This window comes from Carettochelys insculpta, unplaced genomic scaffold (assembly GCF_033958435.1).
Source record: "Carettochelys insculpta isolate YL-2023 unplaced genomic scaffold, ASM3395843v1 scaffold_0035, whole genome shotgun sequence".
Taxonomy (NCBI): domain Eukaryota; kingdom Metazoa; phylum Chordata; order Testudines; family Carettochelyidae; genus Carettochelys; species Carettochelys insculpta.
The window spans coordinates 716,989-737,551 of record NW_027439072.1 but is presented as its reverse complement, the minus strand read 5'-3'; the positions used below and the strand labels follow the sequence as shown (position 1 = coordinate 737,551).

At 55.9% G+C, this 20,563-nt stretch overlaps 1 protein-coding gene and 1 non-coding gene across 2 annotated transcripts; both read left to right on the top strand.

The window, feature by feature from the left end:
* Positions 1-6,228: 6,228 nt before the first annotated feature.
* On the top strand, positions 6,229-6,310 carry TRNAS-GCU (transfer RNA serine (anticodon GCU)). Its single transcript has one exon. It is a non-coding gene; the product is annotated as a tRNA-Ser (tRNA).
* A 6,253-nt stretch (positions 6,311-12,563) lies between these two features.
* On the top strand, positions 12,564-18,454 carry LOC142005748 (C-signal-like). The gene is made up of 6 exons (XM_074983098.1): positions 12,564-12,710; positions 13,557-13,608; positions 14,310-14,497; positions 16,326-16,484; positions 17,296-17,415; positions 18,241-18,454. Exons 1-6 carry the CDS (start codon positions 12,564-12,566, stop codon positions 18,355-18,357), a joined length of 783 nt encoding a protein of 260 aa, XP_074839199.1. The 3' UTR covers positions 18,358-18,454.
* The last annotated feature ends 2,109 nt before the right edge of the window (positions 18,455-20,563 follow it).

The following is a 20,563-nucleotide window of genomic DNA, read 5'->3' as shown; positions in this document are numbered from 1 at the left end:
TGGCTATAGGCAAAGTGATTAAGTAGAGGTTCTGAAATGGGGTGTTAATATTCTTTTTAGAATGACGTCATGTGAAATAATCATCAGACTCATTGCTCCTTGTCAGTTATCAGCTGCTTAAATCTGATTGTCAGTCCCTATGAGCTGTTCCAAATGTGTATTTACAACAAAGATATTTATTTGTACCCATGCGGCAAATCTACACGACACCACCATTGGTGCCACCCATGAAAAATTCATTCCGCCCCAAAGGAAATTCCACCAGCCCGAGGATGGGCAATGTGTGAGGGAACACGGATGTGGCCTTGGTTCTCTGGTGGCTGACAAAGGAAGGGATGAGGGCTGCAGAGGTTGAGACTCATTGGCTGCTGCCCTCCCACAATGGCCAGACCACTGGATGGAAGCAGTACAGAAGCTGTTATTCTAGATAGTTCTGCAGAAACCTTTTCCTCCCTGCCCTGGAATTGAATGCGGGGAGGAAGATGAGGAATCTTCCATATTACACCACTGAGGGGACAATGCTACTCCTTTTGCCTGACACCTCTCAGATATTCATGTGATTTTTCTGGCCAAGGTTGGGAAACTTATTTATTCAGCCTAGTGCACTCCCCTGTGGGAACAAGAGCCCCCAGAATGCAGGTGGGTATCTCCACTTTGGTTTTCATTTCAACTCCTCTCTTGTGGAACCTATCTACTAAGAAGTGAGTCCAAAAGGCCTTCTGAGCCACGCTCAGAGAGGAGGAGGTGGCGGTAAGAGTCTTGTTTCAGCCAGCTGGCAGTTTACTCTGCTGCTCTACAAGCCTGCAACAAATTTTTTGCAATTGGGGTCAGTAATTTGATGGCTCTCACCATTTGACTGTCAACATTTTCTCCCTTTCTTAGTTCTGAAGAAAGCTTTTGAATTTAGATTGTGCAATATTGGCACGGTCTGCTCTTTTGGGTAAGAAGCTGAGAGGGAAGGCTGCTTCCAGTAATAAAGAAACTCACACAAAGGTCGTCAGTAGCAGACTCTTAACAGCACCATCCCTGTGTGGGCTTGAATCACCATCTTTCCGGTTAATAGCTACAGGATTAGCACATGGCTGCAAAGCCACTCGCCAGCAGAACACTCGCCCTCTGCCAGCATCAGTGCAGGATACTCACCAGACTGCATGCTGGGTAAAGCCTTCACAGCTGAGTGGTGTGGTGTAGCAGAAGTGTGCTGTGCCCATAACCCAGTGGTCAAGGGATAAAAATGGTTCTCTGCCAGCTGTAGAGACTTTCAAGATACCAGCCTGCCCCACTTCTGCTGCAAATCTGCATCAAAAACTTTGCGACTGGGGTCTGCAATTCGATTGTTTTGGCAATTTTACCCTCCACCTCATCTTTCTTCTTATTAATAAATGCAAAAGGATTGGCCCAGTGGGCTCTTTTGGGTAAGATCTTCTGGGTACCTTGACCTGGGGCTGTGGCAGGTCCTTTGGAACTGGAAGAACCTGGGTGGATTTGGTGAGTTGGTTTACGTCTGTGTGAGGAGGATACGGGCTGTGGCACAGGGGAAGCTGGGTGTGCAAGAAAACTGCTTGTGTGACTTCTTGCTGGCCAGGCTGGCAACAGATGTGCTCTTTGTGACTGGTTTGGTGCCATGTGGGGAGAACACCCAGTGCTGGGCTGTAAGTAGCCCTGTGTAGCAAAGGGGTGTTGCACCCCCATCCCCAGAAGAAGGGGACGCCTGCTGGAGGCCTCAGTGGGTGAGCCCAGAACACCTGTGCCCAGCCCCACAGAGACTGACACAGGAGACAGGACATGCTCATGACAGGACCCAGGGCTCACTAAAAGGGTGGCCTCTACGCCAAGCAGAGGAGCCTGGCTGAGGTCCTGGAATCAGGAGCCGAAGACCATACACCCAGGTGGCTGATTGGCCAGAAGGGCCCACCTGCTGCTTTGACATGACCCCAGAGGTGGAGATGACCCTCCTGCTTACCTGCTACTCAGAGGTCCTGGACTAACCTGAGCTCTGTGCCCCTCTATGAAATCACTCCAGGGAAGGTCCTGATCTGCGGGCTGCCAGCTACCTGTGCATCCCAGACCTACCCAGGGGTCCAGGACCGGCCTGAGCCTACAGCTCTGCTGTCACTGCACTAGCCCAATGACGTAGGCATGCCCGACTTTCCAGACCTGATGGCGGCGACTTACCCAGACGACATAGAACTGCTCAACCTCCCAGATAACACGGAGTGGGACCTTGAGACAAGGGAGCTGGAGGTAGGAAGCAGCCGGGGGAACGCCCCATCAGAGCCCATGTCGATGTGTTTTGGGGGATCCCCACTGACCAGAGCTGGTGTGCCTGTGCCCCCTCCCCATCTCCTTTGCCTCTCCCAACCCAGAGTGCCTTGGTGGTGTGCTTGGGGCTGTACCCTGCTTCAGGGAAAACCCACTGGCAAACTGTTTGAACCGCTCCGCCCTGCCCCTGGCCCAGGGCTCTTATATTGTTAGGACTGCCCCGCCCTGCGAACAAGCTGCTGAGTCTGATTAAAAGCCGCCCAGCCCTGCCCCAGGCCCAGGGCTTCTGCACAGACTGGCTGTGTAGAGTCTGAGTCTGACTAATGGACTGCCCTAGGGCTGAGGCTTCTACCTTGACTGCCCACCTGCAGCCCTGTTAAATGGGACTGGGGCCCATGGAGACTGCTGTCTGCCCAGAACCAGGCAGTGCCTTGATTTGGAGAGGTCTTGTGGCCTGCTCCACCCCAGAGGGGGCGCACATGCCTGACCCAACCTCTACACCCAGTTTGAAGCAATTTGCCCTGGTTTGGCTCTCTCAGCTGTGCCCAGAGTATCCTCCTGTCTTACAGACACATGAAGAGAGAGAGAGATCCAGTGTATGGAGAGGTTCCTGGCCACCCTATCCCAGTGACCCCTGCCTGCCTTGGGGACAGGGGCTTCTCGGCCCAGGTTAGGGAGTGTCGGCTGGGATATCTCGGCACAGCGAATTCAACACACTGCGTGAGTCCAGGAAAGGTGGTATCATTGCACGTGGGCTCTCCATGGGCCCTCTTCTCTGCAGCAGTGAGGTCCTGGGTGTCCTCCTCACCCCGGCTGCCACCCTCAGCCACCCCCTCCCAGACAGCCACCCACCCAAAGCTCCTCCTTCACAGGCCAGCTCTGCGCCTTGGCTGTGCGGGGAGGAACCAATGGTCACATGGCAGCTCCACCCAGGCGCAGCCAGTGTCTCCCAGGACAGGACAGAGCAGGCCCGGCTCCGGCAGTGCTGCTGCGTTAGCTCAGTGGGTTTATTGAGGACACAGGCACAGCTGACAGCAGGGTCACTGGAACAGCCTGGCCCAGAGCTCCTGGCGCAGGGCTGGGAGCGTCTCACCAGGGAAGAACTTCCCCTTCCCAGTTCCCAAAGGCCCCATTGTCCTTCTCGCAGAGCGTGGAGAGCACGTGCAGCATCCCTCGGACACTCGCCTCCACCGTCAGTAGAGCCTGCGGGGGGGAAGCAGAGTTAGGGGGGAGCCTGCCCTGGGACTGACTCAGGACACCAGGGGCCCACAGGCAGGGTCCAGCTGGCATTCCCTTGAATTGTCCCACACCCGAGTGGCATGAATTTTCTTATGTGTGTCGAGGTGAGGGGGTGCAACACGCAGCTGACGTGTGACTCCTCCCCTTCACCCTGGTGCACATAACACAATTCATGTGGTGGGAGTGCGGCCAAGGGGTCTGAGTGGGGGCGGGGCTCCTGGCTGGGAGAGAGGGTTGGGGTACAGAAGTGTGAGGGCTCTGGCTGGGAGTTTGGGCTTTAGGGAGGTTCCGGAAATTAGGGATTTGGGCTGCCGGAGGGGAGCTCTGAGTGTGGAAGATGCTCAGGACTGGGGTGGGTGTGAGGATGGGGGTCCAGGCTCTGAGCTGGGGTGCTGGAGTGGGTTTAGGCTCTGGGTTGGGATTGGGCTGTAGAAGGGGTCCAGGGTCCCAGCTGGGAGTTGGGCTTTTGGGTACATGAGTACACTGGATGGAGATCACAGATATCACCCCCATGGAAGTACCTGCGAGCTGGTGCGCATGAAAACCAGCTCCCCCTCTCCAGCTCCTCACAGCAGCAGCTCTGCTCACCTTCACTCTGGGATGCCAGCAGCTTGAGGAACCAAGCAAGTGGCAGCAGGAGGTTGGAAGCCCAGGGCACAGCACTGAAACCCTGAGGGCATCTGAGTGGGACGCGATCCCTCCATGCAGGGCAGAGGTGGAGGGCAGGATGGGTTCCAGCATAACCTTTACCCATACAATGAACATCTGCCACAACATGTGGCTACCACTGGCCTCTCCCAGCGAGATCACTAACTGGTCAGAGGCGGAATTCCCCATGTGTGTCTGCACAGCACCAGGGTGGACAGCGACACTCAGGATCCCGTCTCCGCCATACACCAAGGCCTGGCACTTGGTGAGCATGTTCAGAGCAGCCTGTGTGCGAGATGCTATGAGCAGAGACAACAGAGTGTGGGGGAGGGAATGAGCCCTGTAGGAAATGACTTGCCCTTCCGAGGGGAGGGACGGGAAAGGCTGACAAGGAAGTGAGGCGGCATTAATTTTAATTTTGTCTTTCCATGTGCAGAACAAATGTTATGTCCACTGATACATGTCTGGATGGGCACCGCCAATAAAAACACATGCTGCCGGCTGTGGGTGCTCTGCTAATCAGCTGAGCAGCATTTGACTTACTCCTGGATGGCCACTCCAGCACTCAGCTTATGGGAAGCACTCGTGAGAACAAAACACTCCTGTGGGCTGCACTCTCTCATGCTCTCAGTGATGACAGCAACCCACAGAGATGCGGGTATAGCTGCCCTTTGATAAGCCACTGATGCTGAGGCCTCCAGTGAGCTGTGACAGGTGAGCACACCTGAGAGCCGTGCTGAGGCTGCTCTCGGTTATGCAGGGTCTGGTCGGTTAGGGAAAAGTGGAAATGTGACATTGACGCGCCTTTTGGTTTTCCCATAACTTTTCCAGATGCAGTGAGGATCAGGCCCCCCTTCAGTTGAACTGGGGATGGTCTCTAAATGAGGTATGTCCACCCTTAGAAAGGGGTAGATTTAAAAGCTCCTCAGTGACCCTTCCCTGAGCTAACACTGGCTCGACTGGCGCTGAGCTGCACCCAGCCCATCACTGCATGGGGATTTCTCTGGCGGGAGACAGGCACAACAGAAAGTTCCTCACCGGATGGGAACTCTGAGGGGCGATATGATAGAGGAAGATACAATCATGAATGGAGTGGAGAAAGTGGACACAGAAAAGTTATTTACTTGTTCCCATACTAAAAGAAGTAGAGAACACCAAATGAAATTAATGGGTAGCAGGTTCAAAACTAATAGAAGAAAGTTTTTCTTCACACAGAGCACAGTCAACCTGTGGAACTCCTTTCCAGAGGAGGCTGTGAAGGCCAGGACTTGAACACAATTTAAAAAAGAGCTTGATAAATATTTGGAGGTTAGGTCCATAGATGGCTATTAGCAAGGGGTAAGGGATGGTGATTGGCCTTTTGTCGAAGGCGGGAGACCCATGGCAGGAGACAAATTGCTTGACCATTGTCTTCAGTTCACCTCCTCTGGGGCACCCGGCACTGGCTACTGTTGGCAGACAGGATACTGGGCGAGATGGACCTTTGCTCTGACCCAGTATGGCCGTTCTTATGTTCACCTTATAGACTGGGTAAGGGCAGCGATGTTCTTATGTTATTTCTTAAGAGCCTTTCTGTGGGCACTGCTGAGCAGGGACCCCAGGGTCTCCAGGGTGGGTCAGCCACATGGACACCTGCCTCAGGCCCTGTGGCTGGTGCTGCAGACTGATCTATTGCTCTCAGTGTCAGAGAGAAGGGAGTGTGACATTCAACCCCACAGGCAAGTGTCTGCCCCTTTGTCAGCTGTGCACAGCCCAGCTCATCCCAGCTGCTGGGAGAGACCAGAGCCCCTGAGCCAGCCGTGGGGACAGGCCCTTCTCTCACAGGCAGCTGCCCACGTGAGTGGCTGCAGCTGAGCCAGGGCTGCCCCCAACCTTGTCCCCATGTCTGGCTGGGGTGCTGCACCCCAGCTGTATTTGGGGCCCTGCTCACCCCAGGAAGCCACACTGCAGGGAACAGGAGTGAGAGTAGCACTGCCGGGCCAAATCTGCCCATCCTGTTCCCTGGCACACCAGTGAGTTGCAGAAAGGTTCCTGGTAGGGTAGACTTTGGGACATATGAAAACACTCATAACAGGAGAAGATGAGGTGGCCGAGTGGTTAAGGTGATGGACTGCTAATCCATTGTGCTCTGCACGCATGGGTTCAAATCCCATCCTCATCGCATCTTTCTTTGTTGATTTCCAGCCTTATATTGGGATGCTACTTCCACCACAGCTGAGCCTGCTGCCTGCAAGCACAGGACACCTCTGTGAGGCTGAGCTGAGCTCCAGCTGGCAGAGGTGGGGGTTGCATGTTTTCATTTGCCCTGAAAGTGCCAAGCCTGACTCCAGTGTCAGCTCCACTCACCTCTGCCCCCTGCAGTGCTGCTGCCTGGAGCTAAGCAGGGCCCCAAACACAGCCAGGGGTGTAGCTCCCTGGCAAGCAGGGGGCAGCCCTGACTCAGCTGGGGTCAGGCACAGGTGCAGCTGCCTCTGAGTGAATTGCTGGTTCCCCAAGGCTTGATGCAGTGCTCTGGTGTCTCCCAGCTCCTGGGCTGGGCAGTGCACATCTGGGAAAAGAGCAGATACTTGCCCAGGGGGAAGGAATGTTTCTCTGCCCCTGACAGCAATAGATCCAGCCACAGGGCCTGGGGCAGGTCTCCATTCAACTGTCCCCCCCTGAGCAAGCCCTGAGTTCTTCTGTGCTTCTCAGCATCTGGTGAAAAGCCTCTTTGGGACATTTCTCCTGCTCCACAGCTGAAAGGAGTGCAAAGGAGCTGCTGGGTTCAGCTCCCAGGGGTACTGGGCTGCTACCTTGTGCAGCACCTGGTGTTGGTCCTGACAGGACATGGGGCTGGAGGGACCTTTGTTCTGACTCACAATGGATGTTCTTAAGGTTCACATGCTGGTGACAGGCCAGTACTCCAGACCCTCCTGGACACTCCTGCCCTTGTGGGAAAGGAGCAGCTCTGGGCTTTCAGGTCAAACTGCACATGGCGGCTGCCACACTGTGGGGTGGCTCTTGCAGTGCTGCTGAGCCCAGCTTTGTGTGCTGTGTCTGAGACTGGAACCCCCAGGCCTCTTTGGGGTAACGACTGCAGCAGGACAGGTCAGTGTCCGGGCTCCAAAGCAGCCAGACCCACTGAACTGCCGGAGAGTCCAGGGAAACACTTTCCTGCCCCGGGCTGTTTTCATGGGCTGAACTCCCTTCCAGCATTGACCTGAGTGAGACGCTGACACGGCCACTTCCCAGCCCCAGCCCAGAGCACTCAGCCACCAGCACATCCAGGTGCTGCTCTCAGAGCTGGGACAGCTGGGTTTGGCTTGTGCTGCAGGGCTGTAAAATGCCAGGGGAGTCACTTTCCTTGAGTGCTCCTTCCTGCCCCATCTCCCCCTGCCCACTCCCAGACATCGCTCCCAACCCTTGTTGTTACTCGCACCAACTGGCCAGAGGGGAACATTTGTCTGAAGCCCCCAGAGCTCATTTTTCTTTTCTTTGCTTTTCCAGTTACCAGTCTGGAAAGAAGTCATGGAGATGCAAAGATTGGCAAGCTCAGTGGTGATTGGGTGGGAATATCTGGCTGAGGGAGGCCACAACAGCCTTGCTTGGGAGTTCACAGAGGCTCTGGCCACACTAGCCTCTTGTTTGAGAGGGGCTGTGGTAATCAGGCACTTTGGCAAATGCTAATGAGGCACTGCCCTGAATGTGCAGCACCTCATTAACATAATGGCAGCCACACATGCTTTGAAAGTGCTGCTTTCAGAATACATGCTGTGAGTGTAATAGGGGACCCTTCGAAACACTCCCCTGGATTTCAGAAGCCCCTTCTTTCCAAACAGCATCTGGTACAGTAGAGGAAACTTGAACTCAGAACGTTTCTTTGCAGTATTGGCCCCAAGTCATTGCACTACTGAAACACGAGCAGTTCACCGCTTTGTACACCTCAGAGCTCAGCTCGATCACAGCCAAGGCTGGATCAACAGCTCAGAGGCCCTCACCGCTGCATGGCTTTTTTGGGGGTGGCAGCCAAAAAGGAAGAGGAAAGACACTGACCACCTATGTTTAGACTGCAGGTGTATCTCAAAGTAACTGGCGCAGTTTGTGCCTTGCCAATTGCATGGTTCATCTGGAAATACCTTATTTGAAATGTGGGCCAATTGCAAAGGTTCCATTTGCCCTCTCTGCAGGAGGGGGAGCAGAACCAGAATAGAGCACTCAAATGTCTGTACCTCTGTGTCCCTAAATAGCAGCTGCAGTCTAACCATCCCCAGGAAGCAAGCTGCAGGATCATCAAAAGTGCCAGATAGAGAAGTTACTGCCACTGACTGCAAACTCAGCAGCATCTGATTGATTGGTGGGTGTCCTTCAACAGGTTCTTTTTGTAGTGATTGATGATGCTTCAAGCAGATGAGAGAGAGGTGCCCCACACATGCTGGTAATCTGTCTCCCTAAGTGGCTGTAGCTCTGTTAGTGGGAGAAGCCAGAGAAGCAGGGGATGAGCTGTAATATGTGCATCGAGAAACAAAGTTTAATCAAACCCCATTTGTAAAACCACTGTGAGCTGGGGAAGGGATAGAAGCTGGGGGAAACAAGCAAGGTGCCAGCCGAAAAAGAGTTATAGGAGCTAAGAAAAAAACAAAATGACAGGTCCTATGGTGTAATGCGCAGCACACAGGACTTTGAATCCTTTGATCTGAGTTCAAATCTCAGTGGGACTTTTTGGTTGTTCACTGTAAACCTCTTCCCTTTCTGTAAATCAAGGGGGATTCTTTATGCATGTGAGTGAGGACTTCTTCCTCCTGGTTGATGAATAAGGGCCCCTGGTGCTGGGTCTCTTGTTGGGGTTGTTCACTAATATACCTGCAATAAGTTGGGCCTCTGGAACACAGCAGCCCTTTTGGGAATTCAGGAGGACCTGTAGCAGGTGCTGCAAATAGATGGATTGCTGTCAAGGCCAGAGAGAGGGGAGTGCCACATTCATTTCCCCAGGACAAATGTCTGCCCCTTTCCCAGCTCTGCACAGCCCAGCCCAGCCCAGCCCAGCAGCTGGGAGAAACCAGAGCCCCTGAGTCAGCTTTGGGGAAAGGACCTTCCCTCCCAGGTAGGTTCCCATGCCCCTGTCTGCAGCTGAGACACAGCTGTCCTTTCCCCTCTGCCTGGCTGAGGCATCACATTACCCAGGTGTGTTTGGGGCCCTGCTTAGCAATGGGGAATGTGGCACTTTTGAGCTGACATCAGAGATATGTTGGGCCCTGCCATGGAAAATTAAAGCATCCCCCTCCAGCCTCATGCAGTTACCTTGTGCTAGGAGTCTGCCCAGCAGAGGAGCTGGAAGCCAGCAGGGTCAGGGATGGGGTGTGCAGAAAGCAGGAGACGCACAAGAGACTCCAGTAGGAAAGGAAGCAGAGAGGCCAAACAATAACGGGATTTGAATGCAGTGTGCAGAGTACAACACCTTAGCAATCCTTTTCCTTTTCCCCTCAGCCACCTCACCTGAGTGGTGCCTGGGCTTTTGAAACATCCCAAGGTGAGCACTGCCAGGAACCTTTCTGCCACTCCCTGGCTGGCTGGGGACACCCGAGGGGCAGGTGTGGCTGTTTAAAGAGGCCTCCTGTGCTATGGTGAACTTTTTTTCTCCTACCCTGGGCTCACCTTGTCCTGTAGACACACACTCAGTGGGCACCTGTGCTGAGCTAATGTTCCTGCAGCTGCCTGGCCTGGGCCTCTGCCTCGGGTGCTGTAGGGCAACCGACTACAGGGAGAGAGAATTGGCCTAATCTGGCTCTGGCCTGTGCAGCTCCACTATCCCTCTAAAACCATTGACAGTCGTATCATTAACACCCCAGACTCCAATCCTGTCCCTGAGCGCACACACACCACATGGCAGTGAGTGTGTCGGGGAAGCTGGGCTTGCATTGGCTGAATGCATTGGCCCAGAGCCCCCTAAATCAAGCCATGAGTGAGGCAGGCTAACACCAGCACCACTGCCATGGGTCAGAAGGTGGCCTTGAGAGTGAAGAGCCAAGACATTCACAGAGTGACACTTGAGTGGCTGAGGGTTCAGAGCCAGTGCAGCCAACTGAAGGGGGAGGTGTAGGAAGGAGTCCAGGGAGGAGCAGTGAGAGCTGGGAGGGGAAAGCCCAGTTGTATTGGGTGTAGGGTCCCTCCGGGGCTGGAACCAGAGGGAGGATGGGCCTAGGTTCCCCCTGCTGCCACTGAGGTCATGGTGTAGACCAGGCCTGTGGCAGGGAATGAGAAGCCTGCAGGGTCACTGTGGGAGTGACAGAGACTTGAAGGACTTGGTCCCAGGAGCGGGAAAATGCCAAGTTATCCGGACAAATGCTCAGTCAAAAGCTGGACCTTTGCAGCTTCTGCCAGTGAGAGGTGCTGCCACAGCAAACGGGACAGGTGTCGTCACAGCAGGGGCCACAGCTTGAGCAAATGAAGGGAAGAAAAACACACACAAGGACACCAGCCCCCACTTGTCCTGACACACTGTCAGAGAAAGGCAGAAGAAGGGCTAGTTTGGGCTTCCGAACCCTGGAGCTTTCTCATCCTGAGCAAGAAGCGCACCCTGAGACCACCCTCAGAAAAGAAGCTCTGGGTGCTCTTCAGGACCACGTTTCAGCGAAGAGCCAGTAGCTGATAAAAACAACAAGAAGTCCTTTGGCGCCTTACAGACGAGCAGCTATTTAGGAGCAGATGCTTCCATGGTTTCGTCAGTCCTACTGATAAGTCCTATGTCCAACTTCAGGACTACCACTGTGCAGAGGTAACTTTGTGTGCCTGAGCCCCAGCCATGAGGCAGCTGCAGGAACGCTGTCGCCTCTGGAATGAGTTCAGTGGGTCAGAAGAGCTCATTCAGCCAGAGGGGAATTGGCTCAAGTGGCAGAGCGCTTGCTCAGCATGAGAGAGACAGTAGCACTGATGCCCACGTTCTCCAGGGGGAGGTGTGTTTTTATTCCCTCTTCTCCAAGGAAGTGTCAGGCCAGGGGCTAAGTGCTTCTAGTGCCTCCTTCCTCTTCCCACTTGGTAGCCCCCCACCAAAACAAGCCCACGCAGGGCAGAAAGCTGCTGGTCCCGGCCCTCCGAAATACGATTCAAACCCATCAGGGTTTTTAGAGACACGTCACTTCTTAGTTAATATTTGAGGAGGAAAAATATCACGAGCATGGAAATTCTTTCCCAGAACGTCCATTCCCATTGCATGGAGCACCAGTGCTCCACAGAACAGCCTGGGAATGACTGGCTGAGAATCAGCACACGGGATCATTTCCAGGGCAGAAGGCAATATGCCGCCTCTATGATAGACCCAACCTGGAAAGCAGCCTATGGAAACTGGAAACACAGAAATGATCCAGGTGCACGGACAGTACAGACAGAATGCCTGTCCACACTGGATCTGGGGACAGGAGCTGGCTGGCTTATGTCGGTGGACAGCAGCAGCCTGGAGCTCTTTGCTGCCTTTTGACTCTGTGCAGGTGAGAAAGGACAACTTGTTTCCAGCCACAGTGGAGGGTGGGGAGAAAAGAAGAGCTTTGCAAGGACATGGGCCAAGTCATCCCTCCCACCCACCCCTTATGCTGTGGCTGGAAGCAGCTCCTGTCCCTTTCCTCCCACACACATGACAAAAATTGCTGCTGGGCACATTCTGAAGGGAACCCTGACAAAAATCTGGGGCGGGCGTGTGACCCTGCAGGCTGCGTTCTGCTGGAATCCAACTGAACTTGCTCAAACTTGAGGAATTTTACGGGTGTCCTGTATTCAGCAAACGGAAACACGGTCACTCTCGGGAAAGTGCTGCCTTGGATTGTGGAAGAGGCTCCTTGACAAGAACTCGACCTTGTCTCTTGCAACAGTGTAAGATCTTCTCCAGCCCTAGAGGGGCTCAGTACAGGCACCTGACCCATTGTCATTGCCTCTACAAATACACATCTACATCCTTAGCCGTGCACAGCCTTGCCCTCCGCTTTGGAGCCAAAATCAACAAGCCACAGAACTCTACTGCAAAATCCTGGCCTCCATCTACATAATCTTACAGTCTTTCACCCATTCCCACTTTCTCCCTCTTCTGCGTACAGCACCTCTGAGAGCTGTGGAAAATGGATCTTCATTGCAGTGACTCCTCGGTCACAGCACAGTCACCGCAGTGGTGTTGCCGTTTTGCACAGGAAGGCAGCCAGAATTTGACTGGCCCTGCACCAAAAGATGAGGAAGTAGTAAACCAAACCAAACCGACCAACCTGCTCACCTGAGAGGAGGAGTAACAAATAGACAAATAAGGTCTGGCTTATTGGACCACTTTCTGTTTTGTCACCTGATAGCAGCAGAGTTATTTCCCTGGATGTATCATTCCATAACCCCAGCTGTGAGCAGGCAGGGAACTCAGGGCTCTGACTAGTGCAGCTCTCACTGAGCAGAGGCAGGGAGGGACCATGGCTGGCTTAAATCTCTGCAGCGTTCTGGTGACCGGGGCCAAGCAAGGAATTGGCCTGGAACTCGTCAAGCAGCTTCTGGGGAACTCCAACCCACCGGAGTGGGTCTTTGCCACCTGCCGGGATGCAGCAGGAGAGCGAATGCAGGTGAGATCACGGGGAGAGGGGGTGGAGTTAGCAGTAGCTGGAGGGGGAAGCAGAAGCTGCCCAAGGGGCTTCCAGTGTTGCAGCACTTGGGGTTGAGACCCACACAATGGAGCAGGCAATGACTGCAGATCCTGCTCCAGCTTGAAGGTGCAGAGCTGCACCCCAAACCCTCTACATCTGGCAGCTCAGGTCCCAGAGCAGTGAGGATGTGGCAGCACTGGCTGAGCCTGGGGCAACTACCCAGGGGCTGTGGACCGGCTCGCCCAGCATAGGTGAATAATGACTATAGCACAGCTATACCCAGTCCCACCAGCCTCCAGGGATCCCAACTCATGAGTCTGACACCTCCCTTGTCTGCCACTGCCTCAGGCCCTCTGTCTTCTCAGCTCTGCTCCCACACCCAGCCTGGAGAACTGCAGGTTCTGAGTAACTTCTGGGTCAGGGCACCTGCTCCTTCCACAGCTGACAAAATCCCCGCTCACAACCAGCTCATGAGAGCTTGCGACACTGTCAACCCCCAGCTGTTGGGAGGGGACTTCCCTTACCTCCCCTGGGAGAACTGCTCTCCAACCCCTTCCTCCCACTCCCCATTAGTGATGGGGAAGTGATTTGTGTCCCAGACTCCACCACACTCAGTTAGACAATGGCACTGGAAATGCTCAGGGGCAATTAGAAGCCTCCTACTGCTGCAGAACCCAGGGCAGGTTGTTGCACAAGGAGGCTTGGTGGAGAAAAGCAGTTAAGACATTGACTTGGTTCCCAGAGTTAGTGGGGATCTGGATTCTGCCCAGTCTGGCCCTGGGCATGGGCCCAATGTCAATAACCATTTACTTTGTTCTTTTTCAGGAATTGCAGAAGCTGGAGGCCAAACATCCGAACCTGGTGATCATTGCGCTGGGTGGGTGCCCGGCCCCAGGCCCAGAGCTGAGGTTCCATCTCCCTGCAGCATGTTCTTCCTGTTCCTATCCCCCTCTGCATCCCCCCTCCCAGGTTCACCCAATCCCAGTGAGGAGAACAGGACCAGAGTCAATAATCGCTGAGAGCCTAGTGACACCTTCCCCAGCCCCAGAGGAGGCAGGTGTGAGTGGAAATTCTGGCAGGGTTGGTTGGCTCTGGAGAGGCTAGAAAGCCCCAGGACCACCATGTGGCAGGTTCCTCCTGTGAGACTCACACATGGGCAGCTCTGTCCGGCATTCCCACCTCTGGGATGGAGCCCTGCACGTCCAGCTGGGGACTTCTCTCACCTACAATGCATCACAAGCAATTCTAAATCATCCACTTCCTTTGTCTAAGTGAGATCAATGCCATGTGTATGAACTAACCACTAACTCCAGCACATTTCCATTTTCTTGGCTACTCAGATTGTCCAAGGAAATGATCATAATTGTCTCTCTGAACTGGCTTTTCCTCTTGTTGCTCCAGCACAGCTCCCCATGCCTGGACCCAGCAGCAGTCCCCACCCCCAACCTCCCTTCCCCAACCCCCCTCCCACCTCTGAGCCCAATGGAAGAAGCCCTCTGGCCCAGGGGGCTGTGCTGTGGTGGGGGTGACATCAGAGAGGGGGAATCATGCTCTTGATCCCCTGCTGTGTTGCTGTAGATGTCACAGACCCAGCCAGCATCAAGGCGGCGGCAGCCAGAGTTGAGACACACCTGAAAGGCTCGGGGCTTAATCTGCTGATAAACAACGCTGGGATAGTGAAGTTGAACACACTGGAGTCAGAGACACCAGAGGACATGGCCCTGGTGTACGCGAGCAACGTGACGGGGCCCTTGCTGGTGAGCCAGGTAAGGGCCCTGACAGAGAGCACATGGACAAATGCACCAGGGTTTGACGGCGCTTGGGCCAGGAATCCTCCCTTCCCTGGGATTGGGTCACTGGATCAATATGGGGCCTTGGCTGGGAGCACAAAGGCTGCAGGTGCATCATGGGACTTGAACCTCTCAGAAAGAAAACCTCACCCCCAGATCCCTGCATGGCCCTGGCTCTGCACCCACAGAGCTTCAGTCCCTCACTTTTCACACCCAGAGCATCAGTGCAAGGACAGTGCGATGCACGAGGCCCCAGTTTCCTCATACAAGAGACTCCCTGTCCCCCTCATCCCACCATTATGTGTCGGGTTAAGTGGCCTCTCCCCACACCCCTCGGATGGGGCCCTGGCAGCAGAGGGGCACCTGTCTCCTCCAGGGCCGAGGGTGACTGCAGCCTGCAGCTGCAAGATGGTCTCTGGATGCCTGGGCTGAGGCTCATGGACACAGGGCCACAGTCAGGAACTACGGCCCTTCGAACTGTGAGGACAGAAACGTGTCCTTTCTCCTGACAGACAGTCCCCAGTGGGATGAGCAGCAGGAAGGGGCTATCAGGGCTGTTCTCCTCCTTTACCAAAGGCACCGAGTGCTTGTGAGCATCTGTCTGAAGCCCCTGGACCCCCTGGGCAGCTCATGAGGCTCACAAATGGGGGTCTGGGTCCGAGCGCTGGCAGGTGTCTGGGTGAAGGAGGGGCCACTGGTGCCTGCTCCACCCCATGCCCTGCCCCCACTCAGCCTCTTCCCCTGATGCCCCACCCGCACTGCACCCCCACTCAGCCCCACCCCCACTTCATCCCCAGCCTGAGGGGATTTTTGAGTCACTCGCACCAGGAACTGGCACTAACTCGACAGCCCAGAAAATGAGCTTCCCCGTGTGTTCACTGCAAACCCATCTCAGTGCTGGGTGCTCAGCAGAGTGATGGCCCCCGGCTGGGCTCACCTCGGCTGCCTTGCGAGCAGCAGCCCTGCTGACCCTGCGTGTGGGGGAGCACAAGGGGCTGGGGGGGGCAGGACAGGCTCGGAGGGCTCCAAGCTGGGTGGGTCTGTCGCTGGCCTGTGTACGGAGACCGAGTCTGGCACAGACCAGGGAGTCAGGGCTTGTGTGGCCAGAGGCCAGGGGGTTCAGGCACCTGCTCCGGAGCCGGCACAGACCAGTTATCTTTGCGCCAAGAGCAGCTGGTGGGGAGATGCCTCAGAGCAGGGGAAAGAGATTCTTCCAACCCCGGCAGGGCTGTGGGGAGGCTCTGTGCCCTCCCTGGTCCTCATCCTTCCACTCCTCTCCCCACACACCCTGGCTCCTGGCCAAGCCACAAGCTGTAGCCAAGCTGAGCATGTTGGAACTTCTTGAACTAAAGGAGAGGCAGGTGGGGAAGCAGCATCTAGCCTGAGTCACTAATCCTCGGTCCTCCTGGCGAGGGGTCCCCACAGGTGTCCACATGACTCTTCCCCTGCCCTGGCTCTGGCTTGCAGCTTTGCCTGGGCAAAGCCTCTTTGCTGAATAGCCACAGCTGAGCCACAGGGAGGCCCATGTGGGCAGCTGTGGGGAACTGCAGACCCCTCATCTGCCCTGGATGGGGACTCTGAAGGCAGGGACATGAGCTGGGGATCACTGTTGGCCCCTACAGGCCATGAGTAGGATCCACAGCTCTGCACAGCTGCCTGGGTGGGGCTCCTGCTTCTGACCTGGCTGGGGGACGGTCATCAGGGGGAAGAACGGAGACACATCCCGTTCTGGAGACCTGTCTTACGAGCATGACGCTGGTTCCTTTTCTGACCCAATGGCTGCTCTGCTCTCCCCTCTGCCCAGGCCTTCCTGCCCTTGCTGAAGCAGGCTGCCCAGGGAAGCCCCCAGACAGGGCTGAGCTGCAGCAAGGCGGCCATCGTCAACATCTCCAGCCAGGGTGGCTCCATCCAGAATGTCTGTGGCTGGCATACGGTCCAAATCATCTCCTATCGCTGCAGCAAGGTACAGGGCACACCCAGCCGGGCCTGACTGCTGCCTGGGTTTGCTACTTGCACAAACCCCTGTCAGTCAGTGTGTTCCCCTTGTTCCCCATCCTGCTGCCACCACTCCAGCCTCCAGCGCTGTGTTGGGCAGGGCTGGCAGTTCTTTGTCTGCCTGCAATTCACTTGGGCTTTAGATCAGAGTTCCCATCTGGTGAGGAACTTTCTGTTTTGCTTGTATCCCGCCAGAGAAATCCCCACGCAGTGATGCTCAGGTTGGACATATCCCATTTAGAGACCATCCCCAGCTGAGGTCCAGGGCTCCAGATCCTCACTGTGCCTGCCAGAGTTGTGGAGGAACCCAAAGGAGCATCGATGTCCCAGTCCCACTTTCCCATATCGGCCCAGGTCTTGCATAACCAAGAGCAGCTTAAGCACAGCTCTCAGGTGTGCTCACCTGTCACATTGAGATGTCACCTGTCATCATTGAGAGCATGAGAGAGAGCAGCTCAGAGTAGCGTTTTCTTCTCATGAGTGTATCCTGAAAGCTGAGTGCTTGGGCAGCCATCCTGGAGAAACTGAAATGCTGCCCAGCTGGTTAGCAGAGCACCAGCAGCAGGCAGCTTGTGTTTTTGTTGGTGATGCCCATCCGCACATGCCTCAGGATACATAACATTTATTCTGCACATGGAAAGATGAAATTAAAAGGAGCGCTGCTCTCGCCCCTTTGTCCATGTGTCCCGTCCCTTCCTTCAGGAGTGTGGGTCATTTCCTACAGGGCTCATTCCCTCCCCCACACTCTGCTGTCTCTGCTCATGGCACCTCATCCTCAGGCTGCTCTGAACATGCTCACCAAGTGCCAGGCCTTGAGGTATGGTGGAGACGGGATCCTGAGTGTCGCTGTCCATCCTGGCTGGGTGCAGACAGACATGGGGAATTCCATCTCCACCCAGGTTGGTTCCTCGCTGGGAGAGGCCAGTGGTAGCCATATGTTGGGACAGAAGTTCGTTGTAGGGTTAATGGTTATGCTGGAACCTGTCCTGCCCTGCACGAAGGGATCATGTCCCACTCAGATGCCCTCAGGGATTCAGTGCTGTGCCCTGGGCTTCCAGGCTCCTGCTGGTGCTTGCTTAGATCCTCAAGCTGCTGGAATCCCGGAGTGAAGGTGAGCAGAGCTGCTGCTGTGGGGAGCCAGAGAGGGGTAGTTGGTTGTCACGGGCACCAGCTCACAGGTACATGTATGGGGGTCATATCTGTGATCTCCACCCAGTACCCTCATGTACCCCAAAGCCCACGTCCCAGCCTGGACCCTGGATCCCTTCTGCACCCCACTCCCAAACAAGAGCCTAAAGCCACTCCAGCACCCCAGCCCAGAGCCTGGACCCCCATCCTCACACCCACCCCCAGTCTGAGCACCTTCCACACCCACAGCTCCCTTCTGGCAACACAAATCCCTCATTTCTAGCACCTCCCTAAAGCCCGAACTCCCAGGCAGAGCCCTCACACTCCTGCACCCCAACCCTCAGTCCCAGCCAGGAGCCCCCCCCCCGCCCCAGACCCCTTGGCCATGCTCCCACCGCAGGAATTGTGCTTTGTGCACCAGGGTGAAGGGAAGGTGTCACACAACAGCTGCGTGTTGCACATCCCTCTGCCTTGGGACGCATAAGAACATTTGTGCCACTCAGGGGAGGCAAAGGTCAAGGGGACTCCAGCTGGGCCCCTGGGGTCCTGGATCACTCCCAGAGCAGCTCCCCCGACTCACTCTGTTCTCCCCCCAGCAGGCCCCACTGGCGGTGGAGGCGAGTGTCCGAGGGATGCTGCACGTGCTCTCCACGCTCTGCGAGAAGCACAACGGGGCCTTTGTGAACTGGGAAGGAGAAGTTCTTCCCTGGTGAGATGTTCCCAGCCCTGCTCCAGGAGCCCCAGGTCAGACTGTTCCAGTGACCACACCGTCAGCCCTGCCTGTGTCCTCAATAAACCCACTGAGTGAATGCAGCAGCCCTGACTAAGCTTGGCCTGCTCTGTCCTCTCCTGGAAGCCACCGGCTGCACCCAGGTGCAGCTGCCTTTGGTTCCTCTCCCCACAGCCAAAGCCCAGACCTGGCCTGGGAGGGAGGAGCTGGTGGTGGCAGTCAGGGGTGGGGAAAACAACCAGGACCTCGCTGCTTCAGGGAAGAGGCCCAGGGAGACCCAATGGGCACTAACACCCCTTCTCCCACTCTCGTGCCGTGTATTGAATTAGCCACCCTGCGCTATCCCTGCTGATGCTACCTGACCTGAGCCAAGAAGCCCCTGCCCCCAAGGCAGCCCAGAAGGCGCTGGGATGGGGTGGCCATGAGCCTCTGGTTACACTGGGTCTCTCTCTTCATGTGTCTGTCACACAGGAGGATTCTCTGGGCACAGCTGAGAGAGCCAGACCAGGGCACGTTGCTAACACCAGGTGTGGAAGTGTGGGCCAGGGACATGTGCCCCCTCTGGGGTGGAGAAGGACACCAGACCCCTTCAACCCTCGGCACTGCCTGGTTCGGAGCAGGCAGCACTGTCCATAGGACTGAGTCCACTTTAACAAGGTTGCAGGTGGGCAGCATATGGGCCCAGGCCCAAGGGCAGGGTTGGCTGTAGCCCAAACAGGCAGTCAAGGTAGAAGCCCCGGCCCTAAGTCAGGGCAGGGCTGCAGTTCATTAGTCAGGCTCAGCTCCTACAGCAGGGCAGAGCACACACAGTCTGCGTAGGAGCCCTGGGGCAGGGCTGGGTCACCTTTCAACAGGCTCAGCCTCTTGTTAGCAGGGCTGGGTCACCTTTCCTCAGGCTCAGCATCTTGTTAGCAGGGCTGAGCAGTCCGAACAATATACCGGCCCTGGCCCTGGGGCAGAGCGGGGCAGCAGGTAATGAGGCTCAGCGCTGAGTTGCTGGGCTGAGCCCATGGAGAGTATATGGGTCGAACCGCGGGGCAGGGCTGAGGGGTTCACACAGTGTACCAGGGGGGTTCCCTGAAGCAGGGTAGAGCAGCAAGTGCACCCCAAAGGCACTGCAGGTTGGGAGAGTCAAAGCAGAGGGGGAGGGGCCGCAGGCACACCCACTCCTCTCTGCCCCAGCCCAAGGCCTGAACCACAGCTCACGCTACAGCTGATCTCTGGGGATCCCCCAAAACACACTGACATGGGCTCTGGGGGCACAGTCCCCAGGCTGCTTCCGACCTCCCCCTGCCTTGGCTCACAGCCCCACTCCAGCTTGTCTGGGAGATCGGGCAGCTCTATGTTCCCTGGGTAAGTACCCGCCAGCAGGTCCAGAAATTCGGGCATGTCCACATCATTGGGTAGTGGACTGACAGAAGGGCTGTAGGCTCAGGCTGGTCTGGGGCTCCTGGGTAGCTGGCAGCCAGCAGGCTCCCAAACTGGGGCAGGTCCAGGATGCCTATGGAGGTGGCAGCCGACAGGCTCCCAGACTGGGGCAGATCCAGGATGTGACCGTACCAAACACCGGGAGCTTTGGGGGTAATGCCTGTGGATGCAGGCAGCACACGGATCCTCTCGCCCGTTCACTACGGAGCAGCTTGGAACCAGAGTAGGCAGGGAATCTGCTTTATGCCCGTTGTGCTGCTCAGTGGAAACCGCCTGACATATTCACCTCCAGGCTGTTTGTACCCCAAAAATGCAGGTTCCACAGCGACTCCCTGGAGAAGGGCTTAAGACCTTCTCCACACACTCCCAAGCCCCTCTCCAAGACCTGTCCCAATGTGCAAGGGGCTGCTTTGTCCCTTGCTGCTGAACCAGCTCTCTGGCTGAATCAGCTGAACCCCACCCACTCAGGTCCTCTGGGCCTTGGTGCACACTGCAGCCTTCGGTTTTAATGTCTGCCTGCCCACATTATAGCTGGGGACAGGAGGTGGCCGGCTTATGCTGGTGGCCAGCAGCAGCCTAGAAGTGTGAGCTGCCTTTTGACTCTGTGCGGGCAAGAAAGGACAACTTGTTTTCAGCCACAGAGGAGGATGGGGAGCAAAGAAGAGCTCTGCAAAGACATGGGCCAAGTCATCCCTCCCACACATCCCATGCGCTGTGGCCGGAAGCAGCTCCTGTCCCTTTCCTCCCACCCACATTACAAA

What these genes read in the sequence shown, in the direction of transcription:
- LOC142005748 (XM_074983098.1), top strand. Translation starts at nt 12,564, where the DNA reads ATGGCTGGCTTAAATCTCTGCAGCGTTCTGGTGACCGGGGCCAAGCAA. An exon ending in CCTGGTGATCATTGCGCTGG is followed by an intron (nt 13,609 to 14,309) that starts GTGGGTGCCCGG and finishes GTGTTGCTGTAG; the next exon opens with ATGTCACAGACCCAGCCAGC. An exon ending in TCTCCTATCGCTGCAGCAAG is followed by an intron (nt 16,485 to 17,295) that starts GTACAGGGCACA and finishes CCTCATCCTCAG; the next exon opens with GCTGCTCTGAACATGCTCAC.